The 23248-nt window shown below is 41.9% G+C and overlaps 1 protein-coding gene across 2 annotated transcripts in view; it reads right to left on the bottom strand.

Moving 5' to 3' along the window:
* Nucleotides 1-262: 262 nt before the first annotated feature.
* Nucleotides 263-23248, bottom strand: part of XPA (XPA, DNA damage recognition and repair factor) — a 28071-nt gene continuing 5085 nt past the window's right edge. For both annotated transcript variants that reach the window (XM_066367599.1, XM_066367600.1), the window contains exons 4-6: nucleotides 21792-21957; nucleotides 18851-18968; nucleotides 263-6131 (exon numbers count right to left, since the gene is read on the bottom strand). In XM_066367599.1, coding sequence (XP_066223696.1) covers nucleotides 5983-6131; nucleotides 18851-18968; nucleotides 21792-21957 — 433 coding nt within the window. In that variant the 3' untranslated portion in view covers nucleotides 263-5982. The remainder of the gene's footprint in view (nucleotides 6132-18850; nucleotides 18969-21791; nucleotides 21958-23248) is intronic.

Genomic DNA, 23248 nt, shown 5'->3' with positions numbered 1-23248 from the left:
GAATCATCTTTGAGGCCCTGGTCATTTCCTCTAGAAGTAGCTAGATTGGAATTAAACGTAGGTTTGGATTTTGTTTCTGTGGATCCTGGTCCAAGTAATAGTTTCCTGTTTCCTGTATGGTGTTGAGGCATATTAACATAATAAATGAGAGTACACTGGAAAATAATATACAAATTTAAGGGATTATAAGACTTTCCATTAAACCTTAGGGAAAATTTACCAATAAAACCCCACAACTGCTAGTATTTTTGAGCAATTGTACAACATGTGTCTTTTTAAAACTTATAAAATAAGTTTTGGTACATTAAGCACTTTCCTTATTAACATATAATCTCTTTGGTTTACCATGCATTTAGTGGCTACAGAATATACTCTACTGAAAAGGTGGGACTTCCGAGGATTTTTAAATACCTTACCATTTAAGACAAATAATTACCATATTCCCCATGTATAAGATGCACCCCTTTTTGAAAAATTTAGGGTCTAAAAACTAGGTGCGTCTTCTACAGTGGTTGTGGCATTTCAAATGCCATAGATGGAACTGAGGACAAGGCAATCTATGAAGACAGGGATTCGTCATCAGACACAGATGAGGACAAGCTAATGGATGGGAGTTTTGACGGTGATGAGGAGTTGTATGAATTTTATGATGAATAAAACTTGAGCTTAATAACTTTATGTAATACATTTTTTTCCTTCAAATTTCGGGCCCCCAAATTAAGGTGCGTCTTATACATGGGGAAATACGGTACTCACAAGAATAAAGCTGTGTGGCAAGTCACAAGCAGAAAGAGGACTAAAACCCGGGTTGTTTGCTAAATATATATAAATATTTTGTTCACACTGTTTCTCCTTACATTGCAAAGTTTCACTAATGATACTTGATCCAGATTCTAGAAGAATTTCTAGGTTTTCATTTCCATTCTCTTGGATCCTTTCTTTATGTGTTATGGTTGCTTCTAACAACTGCACTGATATGAATGGCCCTGCCTTTTCCCAGCCTGACAGCTAAGCACATGAAAAAACTGACTAGAGACTGAATTTTAAAGGAATAAGAGGATAAGAGCGAATATTTAGCAATCGCTTTTCTCATTAATGAAGCTCACACAGACAAAAGAATAGCATGTCACTGTACATTGTACAGGGGCGGGGGGGGGGGGAGAATATCAATATTCTATTAACTTATACTGAGTCCACTTACCATGCTTTTGCCAACATGAACATATACTTTGTTTTGCCTGATTCTAAATCTCCCAGGAATTATTCAGGAAGCAGCTCATATGAAAATAAGTTGGTTTACTTTTAGACAAGTAAAAGTTATTAATATTTAGTTAATAGTGATTTGTATAACTTAAAGAACTTGCCAACCTGGGTAGAGCAGACCTGGCTGTCATTGATATCTGGATGTCAGGATTGTCTTAAATAAATAAGGCAAACAGTGATTAGAACCATACCTGAGCTAGACAAATCTGTAACTGTACTTGTCTTAAAGACAGTATGTGCCCATTAATGAGTGGCTGTTACATGCCACATTCTACAGATGCAATTTAATCCTCATACAGTTTTCTAAGAGATGAATTATTATGCCCATCTGACATAAAAACTTACCTAAGGTCCACATCTAGTAAGTAGAACTTGAACCTAAATCCATGTGGCTCAAGGGGTCCTTCTCTCCTAATGTAGTAATGCTGTTGTCAGCAGCCTAAACCCCTAGTTCAGGGGTTGGGAACCAATGGCCCGTGAGCCAGATGTGGCTCTTGACGGCTGCATCTGGCTTGCAGACAAATCTTTAATAAAAAAAAAAGTTAGAAATATAAAACATTCTCATGTATTATGATCCATTCATTTCCTACTGCTCATGTTCATGGTTGCGGGTGGCTGGAGCCAATCACAGCTGTCCTGGGGGACAACAACAAATTTTTATTGGATAATGTGTAACGTACACGGGTCGTTGTGAGGTCAGAAAGTAAACTTCCCTCCTTTTAATCAAGTAATCAGCTACCTAATTGCAGAAACCCTTTTGATGAAGAAGATGGCTAAAAAGATTAGTATCATAATTTTCAGCAGAAATGGACAGGAATTCACCTTTGTGGAGAGAGCAGGTTCTGCAGTGTGTCTAATATGCAATGATAAAATTGCATCGATGAAATGGTCAAATATAAAGCGGCACTTCAACACACGCCATACTACATTTGCATTGAAATATCCACCGGGGGACAGCAGGAAGAAAGCATGTCAAGAGCTACTGTGCAGAGTACAAGCTAGTCAGCAGCAACTCTGTGTTTGGACTCAACAAGGTGACTGGAATTCAGCTAGCTTTGCTGGTGCTTTAGCAATTGTGAGAAACAAAGCCATTCACAGATGGGGAGTATGCCAAAACATTCATGCTAGATGTTGCCAATGAACTTTTTGATGACTTTTCAGATAAAGATGATATCAAATGAATAAAAGACATGCCTCTGTCGGCCAGAACTGTTCACGATCATACCATCATGATGGCAAATCAAATTGAGGTAACACAAGTGAAGGACATAAATGCAGCACCATTCTTTTCTCGGTTTGGATGAGTCAACAGATGTAAGCCATTTATTCCAGTTCAGCGTGATTGCAAGGTATGCTGTCGGTGACACACTATGTGAGGAAAGTCTTGCTGTTTTGCCTATAAAAGAGACAACAAGAGGGGAGGATTTATTCAAGTCTTTCACTGAGTTCACTAAAGAAAAAAAATCTACCGATGGATAAACTTATTTCGGTGTGTACTGATGGTGCTCCGTGTGTGGTGGGGAAAAACAGGATTCGTAGCGCTTCTTCATGAACATGAAAAGAGACCCATCCTAAGTTTTCACTGCATCCTACATCAGGGGCGCTTTGTGCTCAGATGTGTGGTGAGCAGCTTGGTGAGGTGATGTTGCTGGTCATTCGGGTGATCAACTTTATTGTTGCCCGAGCTTTAAATGATCGCCAGTTTAAAACACTGCTGGATGAAGTTGGGAATAATTATCCTGGTCTGCTTCTGCACAGCAATGTGCATTGGTTGTCAAGAGGGAAGGTGCTCAGCCATTTCGCAGCTTGTCTGAGTGAAATCCGGACTTTTCTTGAAATGAAAAACATTGAGCATCCTGAGTTAGCTAACGCTGAGTGGCTCCTGAAGTTCTACTATCTCATGGACATGACTGAACATCTGAACCAGCTCAATGTGAAAATGCAAGGCATTGGAAATACAGTCTTATCCCTTCAACAAGCAGTGTTTTTGCATTTGAAAACAAGCTGGAACTCTTCATCGCAGACATTGAAACAGGTCATTTACTACACTTTGAAAAACTGGGAGTTTAAAGATGCATGCACAGCAAGTGACCCTGCTCAACATCTTGATCTCTAGCAGCTAGCGGGCTTCACATCTAATCTGCAGTCATTCAAAGCGCGCTTTAGAGAATTTCATGAGCGCACTCATCTTTTTAAGTTCATCACCCATCCACACGAGTGTGCAGTGGACAGCGCCCACCTGAGTTACATCCCTGGTGTCTCCATCAGAGATTTTGAACTACAAGCTGCTGACCTGAAGGCCTCAGACATACAGGTGAATAAGTTCAAGTCACAGAATGAAGATTTGGAAAGACTTGCACGACAGCAAGCAGAGTTGGCGAGCAAACACAAGTGGGGAGAAATAAAAAAACTTCAACCCGCGGACCAGCTGATTGTCAAAACTTGGAATGCACTTCCTGTCGCATACCACACTGCAGCGTGAGTATTGCTCTACTGACAATGTTTGGCTCTACGTATGCATGTGAACAGTCTTTCTCACATCTAAAGAACGTTAAGAACAACCCTATGATCACGTTTAACGGATGGAAGTCTCAATGCCTGCATGAAGCTTAACCTCACCAGGTATCAACCAGACTACAAAGCCATCAGCAAAACTATGCAGCACCAGAAGTCGCATTAATGGTAAGAAGGACTTTATTCATCATTGGTTAGCAACAGCATAACAGTGTTATTAAAAAGAATTCAGAGACTTATTGTACTTTAAAAGTGTTGTTCTTACATAAAATGCACATTTACTTGTATTTAATGTTAAACATATTGTATGGCTCTCATGGAATTACATTTTAAAATATGTGGTATTCATGGCTCTCTCAGCCAAAAAGGTTCCCAACTCCTGCTCTAGTTCCTGTTGGCAGTGAGCTCAAACTGGAAGTTTTGTTTTGTTTTTATAGTTCCAGGAAGGTCTTGCTGCTGGTTCAGAATCAATTTCTACCCTGGCCGGTTGGCTCAGTGGTAGAGTGTCGGCCTGGCATGCAGGAGTCCTGGGTTTGATTCCCGGCCAGGGCACACAGAAGCGCCCATCTGCTCCACCCCTCCCCCTCTCCTCCCCTCTCTTCTCCTCCTGCAGCCAAGGCTCCACTGGAGCAAAAGTTTTCCCAGGCGCTGAGGATGGCTCTGTGGCCTCTGCCTCAGGTGCTAGAATGGCTCTGGTTGCAAGAGAGTGACGCCCCAGATGGGCAGAGCATCGCCCCCTGGTGGGCGTGCCGGGTGGATCCTGGTCGGGTGCATGCGGGAGTCTCTCTGACTACCTCCCCATTTCCAGCTTCGGAAAAATACAAAAAAATACCAAAAAAAACCCAGAATCAATTTCTACTCTGATATGGAGCATAGCATGTAAAGGAAATCAACACAAAAATATATTAAACATTTCTGTATCGACTACATATATAAAGAATAATTTAGTCTCAAGCCTCTTTGGGTTTGACTTGTTTTGACTTTTGCCTTTCTTTGAGCATAAGCTCCAAGAATTGATCGAGAAAGAAAAATGGAAGTGTATAAACTTCCTATTGTATTTGGAGCAGTAGGATAAAAGTTCTATCAAAGAATAACTTTAAAATATCCAGTTTATCTTAACTTGAATTTGTTTTTGTAAAAAAAAAAAAAAATATTACATAAGCCCTGTAATCAAATACCTGGGATCAAATCCTCTTAGTAACTGTAACTACCTTGTAATCCTTTTGAGATAATCAGGGAAATTTTAACTAGCTAAACGATCCAGAGGTCTGGCATGATGTCTGGTTTTAGGTTATCATTTCCTTTCTAAGTGCTAAATAACCACAGAAGCAAGCAGTCTTGCCTGCCAGGATTAAGTCAGAGTACATGTAAGGCACTTAGCATACTGCTTACCTGGCATGTAAGTGCTCAGTAAATGTTAGCAAGTTACGATAAACAGCTATCTAGCAACTAATATTAAGGCCTATAGTAAACTCTAGAGATAGAGAAAACGATCAGACTCCCACAAGTCAATGTTTATTCCTCTGGTTAGTCAGGACTTGTCCAGCAGTAGTTTCTTCCCCCTGATTTGGAGACAAATAGTCTAGCAGTCCTAACCCAGATTCTGAAGTGCAGGGTCTACCACCATTGCTGTTTCTTGGGATAAGAATCCAGTTCAACCAGCCTTTACTAAGCTCATCCTCCTACCCCAATCTAAGGTTTGCCTTGGTTTATTTCTCAACTTTAGTTCTCACCTAAAATTGAACCTACAATACCACTTAGCTCCCATCCTATTCTAAAAGAGATAAAAAAATAAAAAAAAGATGACCACAACCCCAATATTTTGTCCACACCAGACCTGCTGGACCTCAACTGAAACTTGGTTTAAGTTAAGCCATTACATGCATACGTATTAATGAAGCAGTATTTATACAAGTGTTTCATTCATCTATAAGAATTTTTCTTTTTTTTATTCAATGAGAGGAGGGGAGGCAGAGAGGCAGACTCTCACATGCACCCCGACAGATCCACCCAGCAAGCCCACCAGAGGGTGATGCTGTGCCCATCTGGGGCGCTGCTCCGTTGCTCAGCAACTGAGTTCCTCCTAGTGCCTGAGGGGGAGGCCAAGGAGCCATCCTCAGTGCCTGAGTGAATTTTGAACAAGACCAATCTAAATTTCCTTAATCTAAACCTAAACTTCTGTAAAACAGATCACTTAACTAAAAGTCACATTTTCTCATACGTCAGTTCATGGCCACACATTGTACAAATCTTCCGGTACACATCATCTCCTAAGTTTTCTTCCGGTCCATACTCATGTTGGTGAGCAACCACTTCTCTTTTCCATACACTGCTTCTTACTGCACGCCGTAATTCTAAGGAGGGAAAAAAAGCCAGTTTTTTATTCAGCTAAAATCCATTGATTAGGGGTTGGGGTGGAGGAGTGGTGGGGAGACAAGTGGGGTGTATGTTTGTGTATGTGTTTAAATCTAGTATGATTTACCTTAACTTTTCTCAAAATTGATTATACAAACTTACATCTCTAGGTTGGCCTATGAAACCATTCATGCCATTTTTGTAGTAGTATGAAATGGAAAAGTCAGAAGATGAGTAAAAGAACAGGATTTTGTTCAAGCAACTGAAGGCAGGATGCCACAGCAGGAAAGGGGAGTCAGCTGGGAGACAAGTCAAGCTTTGCTTGCAAGAAAATAAGAAAGCCAAGAACTCTGCCACTGTGCCGATACTCTATCTTAGAAAAACTGTTTATGCAACTAGTCTATAATATTTTGGGAGACTGCTAATTATTATTGCAAAGTATAATCTAAATATAAGAATCATAGACTATTAACAGCTAGAAAGAACCATAGTTTTTACTTCATTTTATTTTGCAGGTAGGGAAACTGAGCAAAAATAGCATGGAAACCCATTGTTCCTATGTTTAGAACGTGTTTTTGGGGTTTGGGGTTTTTTTTTTTTTTTGTATTTTTCCAAAGTTAGAAGCAAGGAGGCAGAGAGACTCCAGCATGCACCCGACTGGGATCCACCCTGCATGCCCACCAAGGGGTGATGCTCTGCCCATCTGGGGCGTTGCTCCGTTGAGGCTGGAGCCATTCTAGCGCCTGAGGCGGAGGCCATGGAGCTGTTCTCAGCACCCCCTGGAAATTAACAAGGTAATAACTTCTCAGTTTCTAGCCGAATGAACAAAAAGCAATAGGAATTGTTTGCAGTTTTTCTATTCTGAACAATGATCGACCCGGCCCAGCCCTGTCTTTGACAGCAGTACGACCTAAAGGAGAATATGCCAGTTATCTTCTGTATCAACCCATCAAGTCAGCGTACACCAAGAGATCACACATTGTCTTTACTCCATTTTAATCTGTAATATCAAAAAGTACCTGAATCTTTGTATTTTCAGCTTTTATTATATCATGAGGATTAGCAAACATACAGGGCTATGTACCAGGCACTGCTCTAAGCACTTCCATCCTCAAGATCCTTTGAAATAAGTACAGCTGTCGTCTCAATTTCATAGATGAGAAAAGAAAAGCACAGAGAAGGTACTAACTTGTGCCACAGGTCAGCTAGTCGATGGCAGAGGCACAGTCTATCTTAGGTCTGTGTTCTTAACCACTGAGCTGTGCTGCCTTTCATGCCTCCAGGATGAAAGCAGTTCATCTGAGATGGTTATTTCCAAGCTTCAACATGCACACTTAGTTTATAAACTAGGACTTTGCTCTGATGTAAGGTATCCTGGCCACTTTACTGCATCACTGAAAATCTCCAAATCTGACTGCATCCCATCACTGCTAAGCTAACCTAACCTTTGCCTAATCTGAGCATTATGTGAATTTAGGAAGAGAAGAAAATTATCAACACTAAAAGAATACTTAACTACAAAAATATAGCTTACTAGCCATAATTGGTCATATGTTTAATATTTACATTTCTGGAAAAAACATGCTAGGAATTAATAAAATACTGAAAAACTGGCATTTTACATTTTTTTGCCCTTTTCCTTTATTAAGTGGAGCAAGTAAAGTAAGCACCTGTGGTGGTGTGGGGCAGCCCAGAAAGGTAAGGAGGCTCTCCCTACAGAGGAGGCACCACAGTGATGGGAAATCAGTTACATACAGGGACATTAATCAGCTATATTAAGGATAACGGCAATTAAATTTCTGTCAGAGAAGGGAATTACAAATAAGGGGAAAAAACTGAACCCTAAAATTTTGAATTGAATGGGGTTTATTGGTGTGAATTCCAAGGTTTTAATATATAATATGTATATATGCAAACAAAAAATGTTTTTGTGTAGAAAACAGAAAGGAATGCTCAACAACTGATGAAGACATGTCAAAAGGACTCAAGAGTTAGTCTCAAAATACTCCTGTTGGCCCAAATCTGAGACAATTTCAGCAGCAAAATAATTAAGGACAGTAATTAACTGATAACAGGAAGTCATGGCTCCAAACCAATAATGAACAAATGGGGGAAAGGATGCTGTAGAATGCTGGCTTCTAACTGCTTAAATGCAGAGAGAGTGTGGAAGCTAAATTTTTTTTTTTCAATCATCATACTCAAGACTGGTTCAGGCAATAATCAGCCATGGATAGATGCTAAATTCTAGGAGGAAATGATAAGGAGAAGCAGAATATTTGCAAGGTTTTGCTTATCAAATAAAAAATGTTATTAACATCACAACTGAAGACGGACATCATGTGGCTCCAGACGTGATGCCCGAGAAAGACAACATTCATATGCTATTCCTGAAAAGCACAACCTGAATCTTGTACCATCAGGGCAAAGCAGAAAAGCCCCAAATGGAAAACATTTCTAAAAAATCAGGGTGGGGGAATGGAAGACACTTCTTAAAAAAATGTCACTGTCTTAAAAGATTAAGGTTATGGAGCCTCACCTGACCAGGTGGTGGCACAGTAGATAGATTGCTGGTCTGGGACATGGAGGACCCAGGTTCAAAACCCCAAGGTTGACCCTGGCCGGTTGGCTCAGTGGTAGAGTGTCGGCCTGGCGTGCAGGAGTCCCGGGTTCGATTCCCGGCCAGGGCACACAGGAGAAGCGCCCATCTGCTTCTCCACCCCTCCCCCTCTCCTTCCTCTTTGTCTCTCTCTTCCCCTCCCTCAGCCAAGGCTCCATTGGAGCAAAGTGGCCCGGGCACTGGGGATGGCTCTATGGCCTCTGCCTCAGGTACTGGAATGGCTCTGGTTGCAACAGAGCAACGCCCCAGATGGGCAAAGCATCGCCCCCTGGTGGGCATGCCGGGTGGATCCCAGTTGGGCGCATGCGGGAGTCTGTCTGATTGCCTCTCCGTTTCCAACTTCAGAAAAATAAAAAAACAAAGCTCCGAGGTGGCTGGCTTGAGCATGGGCTCATAGACATGACCCCATGGTCACTAGCTTAAGCCCAAAGGTAGCTGGCTTGAAGCTCAAGGTTGCTGGCTTGAGCAATGGGTCACTCGCTCTGCTGTAGCCCCCTAGTCAGGGCACATATGAGAAAGCAATCAATAACTAATGTGCCACAACAAAGAATTGATGCTTCTCATCTCTCTCCCAGTCTGTCCCTATCTGTCCCTCTCTCTGACTCTCTGTCTCTGACAAAATAAAAGATTGTGGAGCCTGACCAGGCGGTGGTACAGTGGATAGAGCATTGACCTGGGACACTGAGGACCCAGGTTCAAAACCTCAAGGTTGCTGGCTCGAGTGCGGGCTTGATCAGCTTGAGCTCAGGGTCGCTGACTTGAGCACAAGTTCATAGACATGACCCCATAGTTGCTGGCTTGAGCCCAAGTGTCCTAAGGTATCAAAAGTTACAGAATTAAAAAAAAAAAAGTTACAGAATTAATATTAATATTTTAGGAAGCTTAAAGAACATTTTATTAATTTGAGCTAGGTATGCAGAAAGATTTTCTAAGTGTGATTTCTATGCTTGTGTGATTAGCTTCAAAACTAGGATGGCCGATAGCACTGTATTGTAAATGCAGAGGGGAAGGAGAGTTGGATTCTCTGACCTCCCCCCACACCTGTAGGGAAGCAAGTGAATAGCTAGCCAGGTACAAGAAAAGAAAAGATTAAATTAAACCTTTTCTTATTTGATGAGCCGTTTGCAGGCATTTGTCCCCATGGAAATTACCCCTCCCCACCCGAAAGCGTGTAGTTAATGTATATATATATCTCTGAAAAAAGGAATGGCAGGTGAACACTGGAAGATGTAGGAATGTCTTTTAATGTATGGAGTGACACTTTTACTATTGTGTTACCTTGTAAGTTTTAATATGGAGAAATGTTTTTTGTGGATCCTAACAGATGTTATGAACTTGCTAATGAATTGTGTCCCCTCTCCTTCATCCTTTTCCCAAACCTGTGTAGGTAAAGACAAAGGTCGTGATGTCATGCTTTTCCCCTGCCCATGTATAATTAAGGGTATATAACCAGCCTCTAGAATATTAATGAGACACACGATTTGGGACTGCTGCCCCGTGTAAGATATATGCGGCCGGCACATTTCATAAATTTCCTCCTTTAATAAAACTTTTCAAATTTTATCAGGACGTGGTGTCTCTACAGAAACCTGCGCAATTGTGGATTGGGTACTTTACAACATAAGGTCACTGGTTTAAGCAAGGGGTCACTGGCTCATTTAGAGCCCCATGGTTAAGACAAATAGGAGAAAGCAATCAATAAACAACTAAGGAGCTGCAACAAAGAATTGATGCTTCTCATCTCTCTCCTTTCCGGTCTGTCTGTCCCTGTCTGTCCTCCCTCTCGCTTAAAAAAAGAAAAAAATGATTAAGGTTGTGGAAATAGTCTAAAATAAAGAAATTTAGAAAGACATGGTACCTAAAGCTAGTAACTGATCCTAGATTAGATCCTTAAAAATCATACGGACATTACTGGGCCAGCTAATAAAACTAGAATATGGATGACATTAGATAAAAATGTCAACATTATGCCCTGACCTGTTGGCTCAGTGGTAGAGCACTGGCCTGGCATGTGGTTCCTCAGGTTTGTTTCCTGATCAGGGCACACAGGAGAAGCGCCCATCTGCTTCTCCTTCCCTCCCTCTCTGGCTTCTCTCTCTCTCTCTCTCTCTCTCTCTTTTTCTCTCCCTCCCTCCCTCCCTCCCTCCCTCCCTCTCTCCCTCTCTTCCCCCATGCCCCTGTAGCCGTGGCTGGATTGGAGCAAGTTGGCCCAGGGTGCTGAGGATGACTCCATGGCCTCTACCTGGCACTAAGAGCTTGGTTGCTGAGCAACTGAGCAACGCCCCAGATGGGCAGAGTATCGTCCCCTAGTGGGCTTGCTGGGTGAATCCTGGTTGGGGTACATGCCAGAGTCTGTCTCTCTGCCTCCCCTCCTCTCACTGAATTAAAAAAAAAAATCAACATTATAATTTGATTCTGTAAGAGAACATTCTTATTCTTAGAAAATACTGTAGTATTTAGGGGTAAAGAGTGATGTATGCAACCCATTCTTAAAAGGGAACAAAAATGTGTGTCGAGATAAAGAATGCAAATGTTGAAGCATATGGGGTAAAGTGTTAGGTAAATCTGGGTAAAGGCTATACGAGTGTCCTTTGTACTACTGCAATTTTATGTAAGTTTGAAATTATTTACAGATGAAAACAAAAGAGACAGGATCTAGCTTGAAGGGAGCTTCCACTGACCAAATTTAGAACCATGAGCCTCAAAATAAATGATAGGAACAGATTGTAACTGATTTGAGAATAAGAATCCATGAATCCAAATGGTACTAAAAATGCCAAATAATAATTATAGAAAGACTAACATAGAAAATTGCCATTTATATCCACCTTAATAACTCAGGCAAGAATCACTCTCATGTACTAAAATCCACTGCATGAAACTTAAGGAATAAGATGTTCACATACTGTCAGAAAGTCACCCCACAGGTCTGACCTGTGGTGGCGCAGTGGACAAAGCGTCGACCTGGAATGCTGAGGTCACCAGTTCAAAACCCTAGACTTGCCCGGTCACGGCACATATGGGAGTTGATGCTTCCTGCTCCTCCCCCTCTTCTCTCTCCTCTCTAAAAATGCATAAACTCGACAATAAAAAATAATAATGAAAACAAATACTTTAAAAAGAAAAAAAGAAAGAAAGTCACCCCACAGGGGAAGTTCCTTCACAATGAAGAAATCTGCCTTACCCAGCAATCAAACCAAGTATCATTCGCTTAGAGGAGAACCAGTATATGTCCAGATGTAATGCACTTGATGACACATCGCCTAGGAAGTACTCCTACCAAAAATGTTTGACCCAAATCTTTGTGTGTGTGTGTGTGTGTGTGTGTGTGTGACAGACACAGAGACAGAGGGACAGATAGGGACAGACAGGAAGAGAGAGAGATAAGAAGCATCAATTCTTTGTTACAGCACCTTAGTTGTTCATTGATTGCTTTCTCATATGTGCCTTGACTGGGGGGGGGGGGGGTACTCAGCAGAACAAGGGATCCCTTGCTCAAGCCAGCAACCTTGGGCTCAAGCCAGAGATCTTGGGCTCAAGCTGGTGAGCCTTGCTCAAACCAGATGAGCCCACACTCAAGCTGGTGAACTTGGGGTTTTGAACCTGGGTCCTCCACGTCCCAGTCTGATGCTCTATCCAGCCACCGCCTGGTCAGGCTGACTGAAATCTAATGATGCGGAAACAAGCTGCGAATAAATCCAAATGGAGGGACATTCTGAAAAACAGGTGGCCTCTGGCAGTATATATAACTTGTTCTATTTCACCAGGAAATCATGGGACTAGGACTCTGGGTGTTTCCTAACAGCATGACAAGGAAGACTCACTTCCCCTTTACTATCAAAGAGTAGTTCGGGAGGCGAATCGTGGTACAAAAAGAAGCAATTTTCATTTGTATTGTAAAATGTAAAAACTGTCAATTCTTGGTTTAAAAAATGTTTAATATCATGAAAGATAAAAAGGCTGAGGAACGCAGACTATATAGATATGCATCATTCTTGAAGGCCCCTGGATCTAACAACTAAAATGCTGATAAAGACATTGGAACAACTGGGGAAATATATATACAGTAGATAACAGCATTATATTAATGTTAAATTAATTGGGTATGATTGCCTTTTAGTTATATAGAATAATGTCATTATTTTTAGGAGATAATGTGTTGATGTACTAAATAAGAATCACAATGTCTACAAGTAACTCAAATAGCTCAGCAAAATATGTGTATATGTGTGAATGAGACAGAAAAAACATTTATGGCAAATTGGAAATAAAAATTTGTTTAAAGGTTAATATGTTTTTCATATTACTTCATTTAAGCAACTTAAAACTTCGTAAAGTAGAGATCGACGACCTACTGCTGCCAATGGGAAAAGGACAAAAGGTCAGAGGCTTCAGAAGGGTGGGCAAAGGGCTGACAGGCCCTGGGAGCTCAGGAGCCCTGGACGGGGGATGGCAGGGGACAAGCCAGCAGCCTTGAAAGCTCATTGAAGCTGGAAAACAAATCAGTCAGTGGTTTACCATGTCACAACCTCATCATACTGGCTTAGAATTCCACCACACAGAAAGTTGTGGACTACCGTACCTCACCTGGAAATGTACTAAAATGCATAAATGTTCAATCTTGTTACTGCTATCTTCAGGGACTGCTTATCATTTTTACCCAAAACAGTTTTCCCCTAAATCCTTGTTTCAGTGAAAAATTTATTTTCCACCACTCTGAAATTTGCATTTTATTTAGCTTAATATCTTAATTTTGCAAAAGAGGCAGCCTGTGTTCAAAGAATCCAAATGCTGCTTATGATGTAAACAAGAGAAGCAGCTGAGGGAGGCTGATCCTTGAAATACCCGATGGGCAGGCAGAAGCTTTGATAGCGGTGCCCCTTGTTAACTAGAGGGGAAAAAAACCACTAGGAAATGACAACATAAGAAGCTTTGGTCTTATTTTGACCTCCACAAACTGAAGCAGAGTAACAGGCAACTGTGTCCTTCACCCTCTCCTGAGAGAAGTGCTAAAACAGTCATAAATCATATATAACCACAGGCCAACATGTAAAATATCCACAAACTTAGAAGGGAACACCAAATGGAATATTTTACCCACCTCTTTGGGGGGAAGTGCGTAGTAACGAACAGTGACAATCTTCTTTTTTTGGAAAGCTAAACTCTGCAGTACTAAATAAGGGAAAGCTGAGTATATCTTTAAGGAAAAGCCTATCTCCACCTTACTTGTGGAAAGGAGGCATGCAATCCCAAAACGTTCTGTATATTTGCAGCAGTGAAAGTTCCCATCCAGCATCAAGGCCAACAGGGCCCACGGTTTGGGAAATCCAATTAAACTGTGTAGCAGGGTTGCCATCGTTTCTACTCCTGCAGCCTTGATTTGCTGACAAAATTCTTTCTTGTCTTTCACCTTATCTATATTTACATATACCTTATACTATTTATACTTCTAATTCTCTTCTGTAGTAAGATCAAGCCTCAAAATGCTACAGATCAGGCCCTGGCCGATTGGCTCAGTGGTTGAGCGTCGGCCTGGCGTGCAAGAGTCCCGGGTTTGATTCCCGGCCAGGGCACACAGGAGAAGCGCCCATCTGCTTCTCCACTCCTCCCCCCCTCCTTCCTCTCTGTCTCTCTCGTCCCCTCCCGCAGCGAGGCTCCATTGGAGCAAAGATGGCCCAGGCGCTGGGGATGGCTCCTTGGCCCCTGCCCCAGGTGCTAGAGTGGCTCTGGTCGCAACAGAGCGAGGCCCCAGAGGGGCAGAGCGAGGCCCCAGAGGGGCAGAGCATCGCCCCCTGGTGGGCGTTCCGGGTGGATCCCGGTCGGGCGCATGCGGGAGTCTGTCTGACTGTCTCTCCCCGTTTCCAGCTTCAAAAAAAAAAAAAAAATGCTACAGATCAGCCTGACCAGGCGGTGGCGCAGTGGATGGAGCATTGGACTGGGATGTGGAAGACCCAGGTTCGAGACCCCGAGGTCACCAGCTTGAGTGCAGGCTCATCTGGTTTGAGCAAAGCTCACCAGCTTGGACCCAAGGTCACTGGCTCGAGCAAGGGGTTACTCGGTCTGCTGTAGCCCCCCAGTCAAGGCACATTTGAGAAAGCAATCAATGAACAACCAAGGTGTCGCAACGAAAAACTGATCCCTAAGAGGAGCAGGTAAACGTAATCTCTTACCTTTCCATAAAGAAGTAAATTTTGTGTCAGCTTCTTTGTGGGTCATAATCAGAAGACCAAGAGGGACCAAGTTCCAACTCCTTTTCAACTAAAAAACTTTTAGACTTGCTTCTATTCCTCTCTGTTCTGAGCCTTCCAAGCAAACTGCATAGTAAGCTTCTTGTCTCTTAACCTCTACAGTGTCATGCCAGTCTCAGCCTTCTGTGGCCTAATCAGGAGGGCGGGAACACATCCACCAACCTCTAAAGCAAATCAACAAGAAGAGGCCATAATTAAAGAAGGCATCATACTGACCTCTGCACATTAAATACCAGAAAACAACAGAGTAATATTCATAAACCAGAGATAACTTAGGTTTTCATATGCAAAAGAAACAGAACATTCTTAGATTCGCAGGGACTTGGAAAATATACCATTAATGTAACTTGGAAAAATTTCCTCTAAAGACATGCTTCATCCAAACAAGAAAGAGATCTAAGAAAGAATTCAGGACAGATTCAAACTCCTCAAGGATGAGAAAAATTCACAGCAATTTAGCTGGTAATTAATAGTTATTTTAATACAGTGAGAAAAACAGCCAATTAAAACACCTATGAAAATTGTGTAAATCTTAAATATTTAAATTAGGCCCTGGCTGGTTGCTCAGTGGTAGAGCATTGACCTGGCATGTGGAAGTCCCAGGTTCGATTCCTAGCCAGGGCACAAAGGAGAAGTGTCCATCTGCTTCTCCACCCTTCCTGCTCTCTCTATCTCTCCCTTCCCCTCTGGCAGCCAAGGCTCCATTGGAGCAAAAGTTAGCCAGGGTGCTGAGGATGGCTCCATGGCCTCCACCTCAGGCACTAGAATGGCTCCGGTTGTAACAGAGCAACGCCCCAGAGGGGCTGAGCATCACCCCCTAGTGGGCATGTCAGGTGGATCCTGGTTGGGTGCCTGTGGGAGTCTGTCTCTCTGCCTCCCTGCTTCTCACTTCAGAAAAAAAAAAAAAAACTTAAATTATATTACTTAATAGAATTTTTATAGGAAAAAGCATAATGAATTGAAACAGATGCCATAATCTTTTGTTAGTCAAATTATAAAAATTTAGTCAACTTTAGATGATATCTTGACCAAACTATAGAAATAGTATCTATGAAAAACATCATGATAGCCCTCCTTTAAAAAATATTTCATCAGAGACATGAACAAGAATGTGATGGCAACAGGGGCGGGAGGTTGGGGGAGGGGGGAGGGGGTGAAGAAGGAGAGAGGGGTTAGGGGAGGGGAGGGGCACAAAGAAAACCAGATAGAAGGTGACAGAAGACAATTTAACTTTGGGGGAGGGGTATACAGCACAATCAAATGTCAAAATAATCTAGAGATATTTTCTCTCAACATATGTACCCTGATTTATCAATGTCACTGCATTAAATTTAATAAAAAAAATATTTCATCACTTTGCAGCTACAAATTTTTAATTCCTTTATCTGTATATTATCATCTGCACTAAAATACCGTCAGGAAAGGGGTTTAAGGAGGCAGCAGAGGGAAGAATTAAGGTTATTCAGGCAAGTGGGATTAACAAAACCCCTGGGCTACTAGTAACTGGTTTATAAATTCAGTCCCTTAAGATGCCATTTGTTACTTTCTCCTTCAAGGCTCTCTTTGATGCTGGAAGAGAGAAAGGGCTACAGTAGACATCAAAAGGTCCAAAGAAGTCTTTCTGGTACAGCAGGGGCTATTTTGGGGAAGATGCTTTAGTGAAATAAATGCTCTTATCTGGCATAGTTCGCTATAGGAACCCTCTCTACAAAGCCATAAACGTACACTTACCCTACTCTGATTCTAGAATTGATATTTTAAGTTAATTGTAATCTATATAAAGATGAATATAAGGATGTTTATAATGGGGTTATTTATGTTCAACAGTGCTTCCACTTTTATAAAAAATATTTAGTGTCTATGCATCAGAAAGACCTGGAAAAATACACATTAAAATGTTACTAATAAAATAATGTTTTTTTATTTTAAGCAATTACAGAGGCTTGCTGGTGGATAGCTTTGCTTTTATAATCCCATTGGTCATATTTAAGATTGAAATGATGCCAAGTCTTTGACCAGGTACACATCACTGATCCTCATTTTAAATATACCAATTTAGTATATGTATAACCCTGTATACACATAAAATGCATGCTCTCTACATCCACTATACACTATACTTGGACCCTACAAATACTGTGTGATGAACATCTGTGCCTGCTTCTTTAAGACTTTTTAGGGATTCTGTGATACAGCAGCAAGTGCTCAGTTCTCACAGTACCCTGTGTTTACCACTATCACAGTACTTATCACTCTTACGACTTCAAGTTTCCTGGCCTTTCTCTTCTGAGAAACTGGGACTCCTGCATTTACATCAGCACAGCGCCTGGACCACAGCTGACACACTATTACTGGCTGCACTAATAGACAGATTGAGGGAGAGAGGGATGAAGACTTTTGCACACATGCACACAGGGATGGATACATGGACAAGTAGAGACAGGTGGACAACAGAGCGACAGTCACGTGGGGAGACAGACATGTGGACAGAGGAATGCGACCCTCAGTCATGGAAGCCTGGTTCCAGGCCAACACTAACTATGCAGCAGGTCACTCTGCCCTTCTAAGCTTTTTACTCATATGTAAGATAAACGTCATTAGACTAGCCGACATGAAAAGGTTCCTTCAAGCTGCTAAAATAACTAAGGCTTAGTCATTATTTTTTTAATTTTACAGAGGCTTGCTGGTGGATATCTTCACTCTTTCTAACCCTTCTGGTCATATTTAAGATTAAACTGATTTCAAATCTTTGACCAGGGACACATCCCTGATCCCATATAAAAACATGACTCACAGGCCCTGGCCGGCTAGCTCAATGGTAGAGCATCGGCCCAGCATGTAAAAGTCCTGGGTTTGATTCTTGTCCAGGGCACACAGGAGAAGCACCCATCTGCTTCTCCACCCCTCCCCCTCTCCTTCCTCTCTGTCTCTCTCTCTTCCCCTCCCGCAGTTAAGTCTCCTTTGAAGCAAAGTTGGCCTGGGCGCTGAGGATGGCTCCATGGCCTCTGCCTCAGGCACTGGAATGGCTCAGGTTGTAACAGAACAATAGCCCAGATGGGCAGAGCATCGCCCCCTGGTGGGCTTGCCAGGTGGACACTGGTCAGGTGCATGCAGGAGTCTGTCTCTCTGCTTTCCCACTTCTCACTTCAGAAAAAATACAAAAATAGGCCCTGGCCAGTTGGCTCAGCGGTAGAGTGTCGGCCTGGCGTGCGGGGGGGACCCGGGTTCAATTCCCGGCCAGGGCACATAGGAGAAGCGCCCATTTGCTTCTCCACCCCCACCCCCTCCTTCCTCTCTGTCTCTCTCTTCCTCTCCCGCAGCCAAGGCTCCACTGGAGTAAAGATGGCCCGGGCGCTGGGGATGGCTCCTTGGCCTCTGCCCCAGGCGCTAGAGTGGCTCTGGTCGCGGCAGAGCGACGCCCCGGAGGGGCAGAGCATCGCCCCCTGGTGGGCAGAGCATCGCCCCCTGGTGGGCAGAGCGTCGCCCCTGGTGGGCGTGCCGGGTGGATCCTGGTCGGGCGCATGTGGGAGTCTGTCTGACTGTCTCTCCCTGTTTCCAGCTTCAGAAAAATACAAAACAACAACAACAACAAAATAATAATAAATTAAAAAAAATAAAAACATGACTCACGTTAAAATGAAGGCTTACATACCTTTTAGAAATGCAGTACTGTGAGGTTTGGACTTGGAGCCTCAAACAATAGCTAAGAGCAAACATTAAGTCTTTTTCCCTCATTGTATGTGACAAAACATCCAATTTACTAGTGACATTAAGTCTTTAAACATGAAGAACTTAGCTAATGGCTTTTTGCAAAGCAGCAGAACAGTCTCTTGATATAAATGTAGCCACTTACCTTTTACTTTTCTATCAAACTTCTTCTGTTTCATTTTTTCTCGGTTTTTCTGTCGAACTTCCTTCTCTTCTTCCAGTGCTTCCAGACTGCCCCAAACTTCAAGAGCTCTCTTCACAATCTTTAACATAGAATCCATATTTAAATTAGCTGTGATTCAGAGCTGCAAGTTATAAACTTATAATTATTAAATCCATAGGCTCCAAAGAATGATATAATTCAAGTGCAATTTTATAAAGACTTATTTGAAGTTTAAAATATTTTAAATAGAGAAACAAGTCTATTAGTACCTCTATCTAAATCTATGGGGCCCTCAGGAAATGTATGCTGACTTTGAATATAACTAGAAAAGTTGTCCTGACTGTAATAGTTTCTGACTCACCCAGCTCTTTCACTTGAATCATTGTAAGTACATGTAAGTCAGTGGGTCTGATGAGTTTTGGAAAGCTCACCCCCAAAATTTACTTATTAGTCACATCAGATCAGTCTGAGGTAATCTCCAAAAATCTCTCACCACAGGAAAGCAATCACTACTACTCTTCTCCTGAATCAATAATAGTTTTCATCTACTTGACTAACTTCTGATCTTTAGCATATACATATTTTAAAAACTTTAGCCTGACCAGGCGGTACTGAAGTGGATTGAACATTGGACTGAGGTGCAGAGGACCCAGGTTTGAAACTCTGAGGTTGCTGGCTTGAGCGCGGGCTCATCTGGTTTGAGCAAGGTTCACCAGCTTGGACCCAAGGTCACTGACTTGAGCAAGGGGTCACTTGCTCTGCTATAGCCCCCTGGTCAAGACACATACGAGAAAACAATCAATGAACAACTAAGGTGCCGCAACAAAGAATTGATACTTCTCATCTCTCTCCCTTCCTATCTGTCCCTCTCTGTCTCTCTCTGCTTCTGTCACAAAAAAACCCAAAAAAATTTAGTAGCTGAGTGACCTAAAAATTGATTCTAGTTTTAAAACTTTGAATTATATAGCCTTACTCTTTATAAAATGTATTTATATTTAGGAGAATACTATTCCCACTAAGAATTATGCTCAGGATATCTATGTCTCACTGTATGTTAAGGGGACTAAAATATCAATCAATGTAGCCAAACTCAAATTTCTTCTTAACATAATAGAGATATATTATTACTTCTAAAGTTCTAAAACTTATGTAACATTTTCCATAATTGAACTCCCTGAAAATGCTGCATCATCAATGTGCTTTAACAACTCAAAATGGTTCAGAACTGAACTTGGCCCTGGCCGGTCAGCTCAGAGGTAGAGCATCGGGCCAGCGTGTGGAAGTCCCAGGTTCCATTCCCGGTCAGGGCACACAGAAGCAACCATCTGCTTCTCTACCCCTCCCCCTTCTCTCTCTCTCTCTCTCTCTCTCTCCTTCTTTGTTCCCTTCCCTCACCCATGGCTGGATTGGAGCAAGTTGGCCCCAGGCACTCAAGTACGAAATAGCTTGGTTGCTGAGCAGTGGCCCCAGAGGGGCAGAACATTGCCTGGTAGGGGGCTTGCCAGGTAGATCCCAGTCAGTGGGCATGGGGGAGTCTGTCTCTCTGCCTCCCCGCCTCTCACTTAATAATAATAAAAAGATAAAAATTTTGAAAAAAATTGAACTCTCAATGTAAAGAAGTTTAGGGATACATAATAAATCCATTGTACATTTTCCTTTTTATATACACACAAGCACAATAAACAGCAAAAAACAGTATAATAAGCCTGTGGCACTATTTCAGTAATTATAAAAGTAACAACTGGATCAGTTCAATTAGTACTTTTTTTTTTAGCACTTTTTAATGTTTAATGGCACATAAAATAATGGTGACTCTTCTAATGGATAGTGTCTTATGTTTAATAAAATTCAGTATACGATTGGTTTTACATGTGGCTCCTTATTTTATTTAAGGATATTAGGATTTTCTAGTACATTCTAATTCAAATTGCTCTAAAGCAATGCTTCCCAATATTTTTTATATAATGGCACAAAAATAGTATTACAGTATTTGTATCGTTCTGGGGTAGATGCAGGAAGGAGGCTGCTTGTGGCTCAGGGCGCCCAGCCCGGGCGATACAGCAGCACCAGGTGCTGCCAGGATTAAGCATCTCGGCTCACCTGTAACACAGTGGCAGCAGGGAGAGCTGAGGCGATCTACTCTGGGACATACTAGAGTTACATGGACACCTGATAGGGTTTCAGATGAGAGCTTCCAAAGTGGAGTTAGATTTTAGGCATTTGTGAAATTCCTAAATTTTAAAAAAAGATTGGGAGACCCCAGAAAAAGAGGTACTAACTCCAAGCTTTTTTAGTTTCCCACTGTACTCCTAACATTACTCAGTAAAAATAAATTTGCTCCAAAGTGCTACACCAAAAAGCATAGTAAGAAAACATGTTATTGTCATTACGAATGACTGATTCATATACAAAGCAACAAAATACAAAGGATTTTTTCAAAACTCTCTATGAGCAACTATTTTCTTGTTAAAACTTCCCTTTGTGGCCCTGGCCAGTTGGCTCAGTGGTAGAGCATTGGCCTGGCGTGCAGGAGTCCCGGGTTCGATTCCCGGCCAGGGCACGCAGGAGAAGCACCATCTGCTTCTCCACCCCTCCCCCTCTCCTTCCTCTCTGTCTCGCTCTTCCCCTCCTGCAGCCAAGGCTCCATTGGAGCAAAAAGTTGGCCCGGGCACTGAGGATGGCTCCATGGCCTCTGCCTCAGGTGCTAGAATGGCTCTGGTTGCAGCAGAGCAACACCCCAGATGGGCAGAGTATCACCCCCTGGTGGGCATGCTGGGTGAATCCCAGTTGGGCACATGCGGGAGTCTATCTGACTGCCTTCCCGTTTCCAACTTCAGAAAAATACAAAAATACAAAAATAAAATAAAATAAAACTTCCCTTTGTCCTAGGGTATAAAATAACTGAATATAACTTATTAGAGACCTGTAATTTTAAGTAGAGTTTCATATCGCCCCATTGGGAATGATGAGGATTCTTCTTCACAATAAATTTAAGAGGTGGTTCTCTTTTTTCTAAATCACAGTCTTTCAGAAGGTATTCTTGTTTTGCTTCTGTTTTAGTTATAAGTTTGTGTTTATCATCTGCATCTCTGAAAACAAATTAAGTCCATTATATAAGTTAGTTAAAATAAACTAAGATTTCATAGCCCAACAACTGAGGTGTATGCACGCCACAAGGATATATACAGTACTTTTTCCTGCAGCTCTCATAGTCAAATTAACAGCATAAAAATTCTAACAGAAAAATATTTTATTTTTTACACATCCTGAGAAGCTATATTAGCAGCAAATCCATGTTATTTAACATGTTAAGGATTTCTTTTCTACTTAAAGTCCCTCTTTTCCACAAAGGATTTGAAATGACTCATAAGGGTAGAACAAATATAAATGAGAACTAAGACTCAATAAGTAAGAAAATATCAACTAAAGGATAAAGTCAGGATGAGCAGGATGGAGGAATATAGATATACAAGGTCCAACAGTTAAGTTTCCAGCTGGTGCTGAGCTTCTCAAAGGAGACAGGGTCAGTTACATTTTTCCTCACTGGTCCATAGTGACATGGCAAGTACTGTTTGAGGCATGAGGAATACAGCAAGGAATAAAACAAAACCTTGTTTTCATGAAGCTGACATTCAAGTAAAGGAGAAGCCAGTCGACTCCAAACATGACAGCTAAAGGTGCTATGAAGGAATATAAAATTTTCCAATAGACTGGCAATCAGAGAAAGTCACTGATAAGGGGACATTTGAGCAGGGCCCTTAAGAATATAGAGAACACTGAATAGAATGAACTTTCCTAGCAGAGAGATGAGCAAATGCAAAGGCTCTAAGACAACAGTGTGCTTTGCAGCTGGAGCTCACAGCAGAGGGCCACTGCGGCCAGAATCTTGACGTGATGGTGCGGAGTGAAGAGAGATCAAGTCAGAGACAGGCAGTGGCCTTGTAAGCAACAATGAAGACAGTTTTATTCCAAGTGGGTTAGAAACCATTAAAGAGTTCTGAGTAAAAGGCTATGTGGAGAAGAGACCAACAGTGCAAAAGCTGGGGGAAGAGCCTAGTTAAAAGATCCCCACTCTGATGGCCCAGGCAAGAGCTGAGGCTAGCCTATTCTGAAGTGCTGTGGGAGAGGAGGATACGGTTTGAACAGAGAGCCAAGTACACCTGAAATCGAAAAGCCAAATGAACACCAAAGAGGAGGCGTAGGTCAGCGAAGGGAAACTTAAAATTGGAAATATCTTTTAAAAAAAAGCTAAATAATTGAGAAGTCTCAACTAAAGGAGAGGACCGGTAAACTACACTGAACTAAAATTATAATCTTGGAAGATGCTAAAGGGAAACAATGGAGGACTATGTTCTTAATTATGTTTAAATTTTAAAAGTC

The sequence above is a fragment of the Saccopteryx leptura genome, chromosome 2 (genome assembly GCF_036850995.1).
Source record: "Saccopteryx leptura isolate mSacLep1 chromosome 2, mSacLep1_pri_phased_curated, whole genome shotgun sequence".
Classification (NCBI taxonomy): domain Eukaryota; kingdom Metazoa; phylum Chordata; class Mammalia; order Chiroptera; family Emballonuridae; genus Saccopteryx; species Saccopteryx leptura.
Note: the sequence above shows the minus strand (reverse complement) of the source record. Positions and strands in the feature narration are given on the sequence as shown.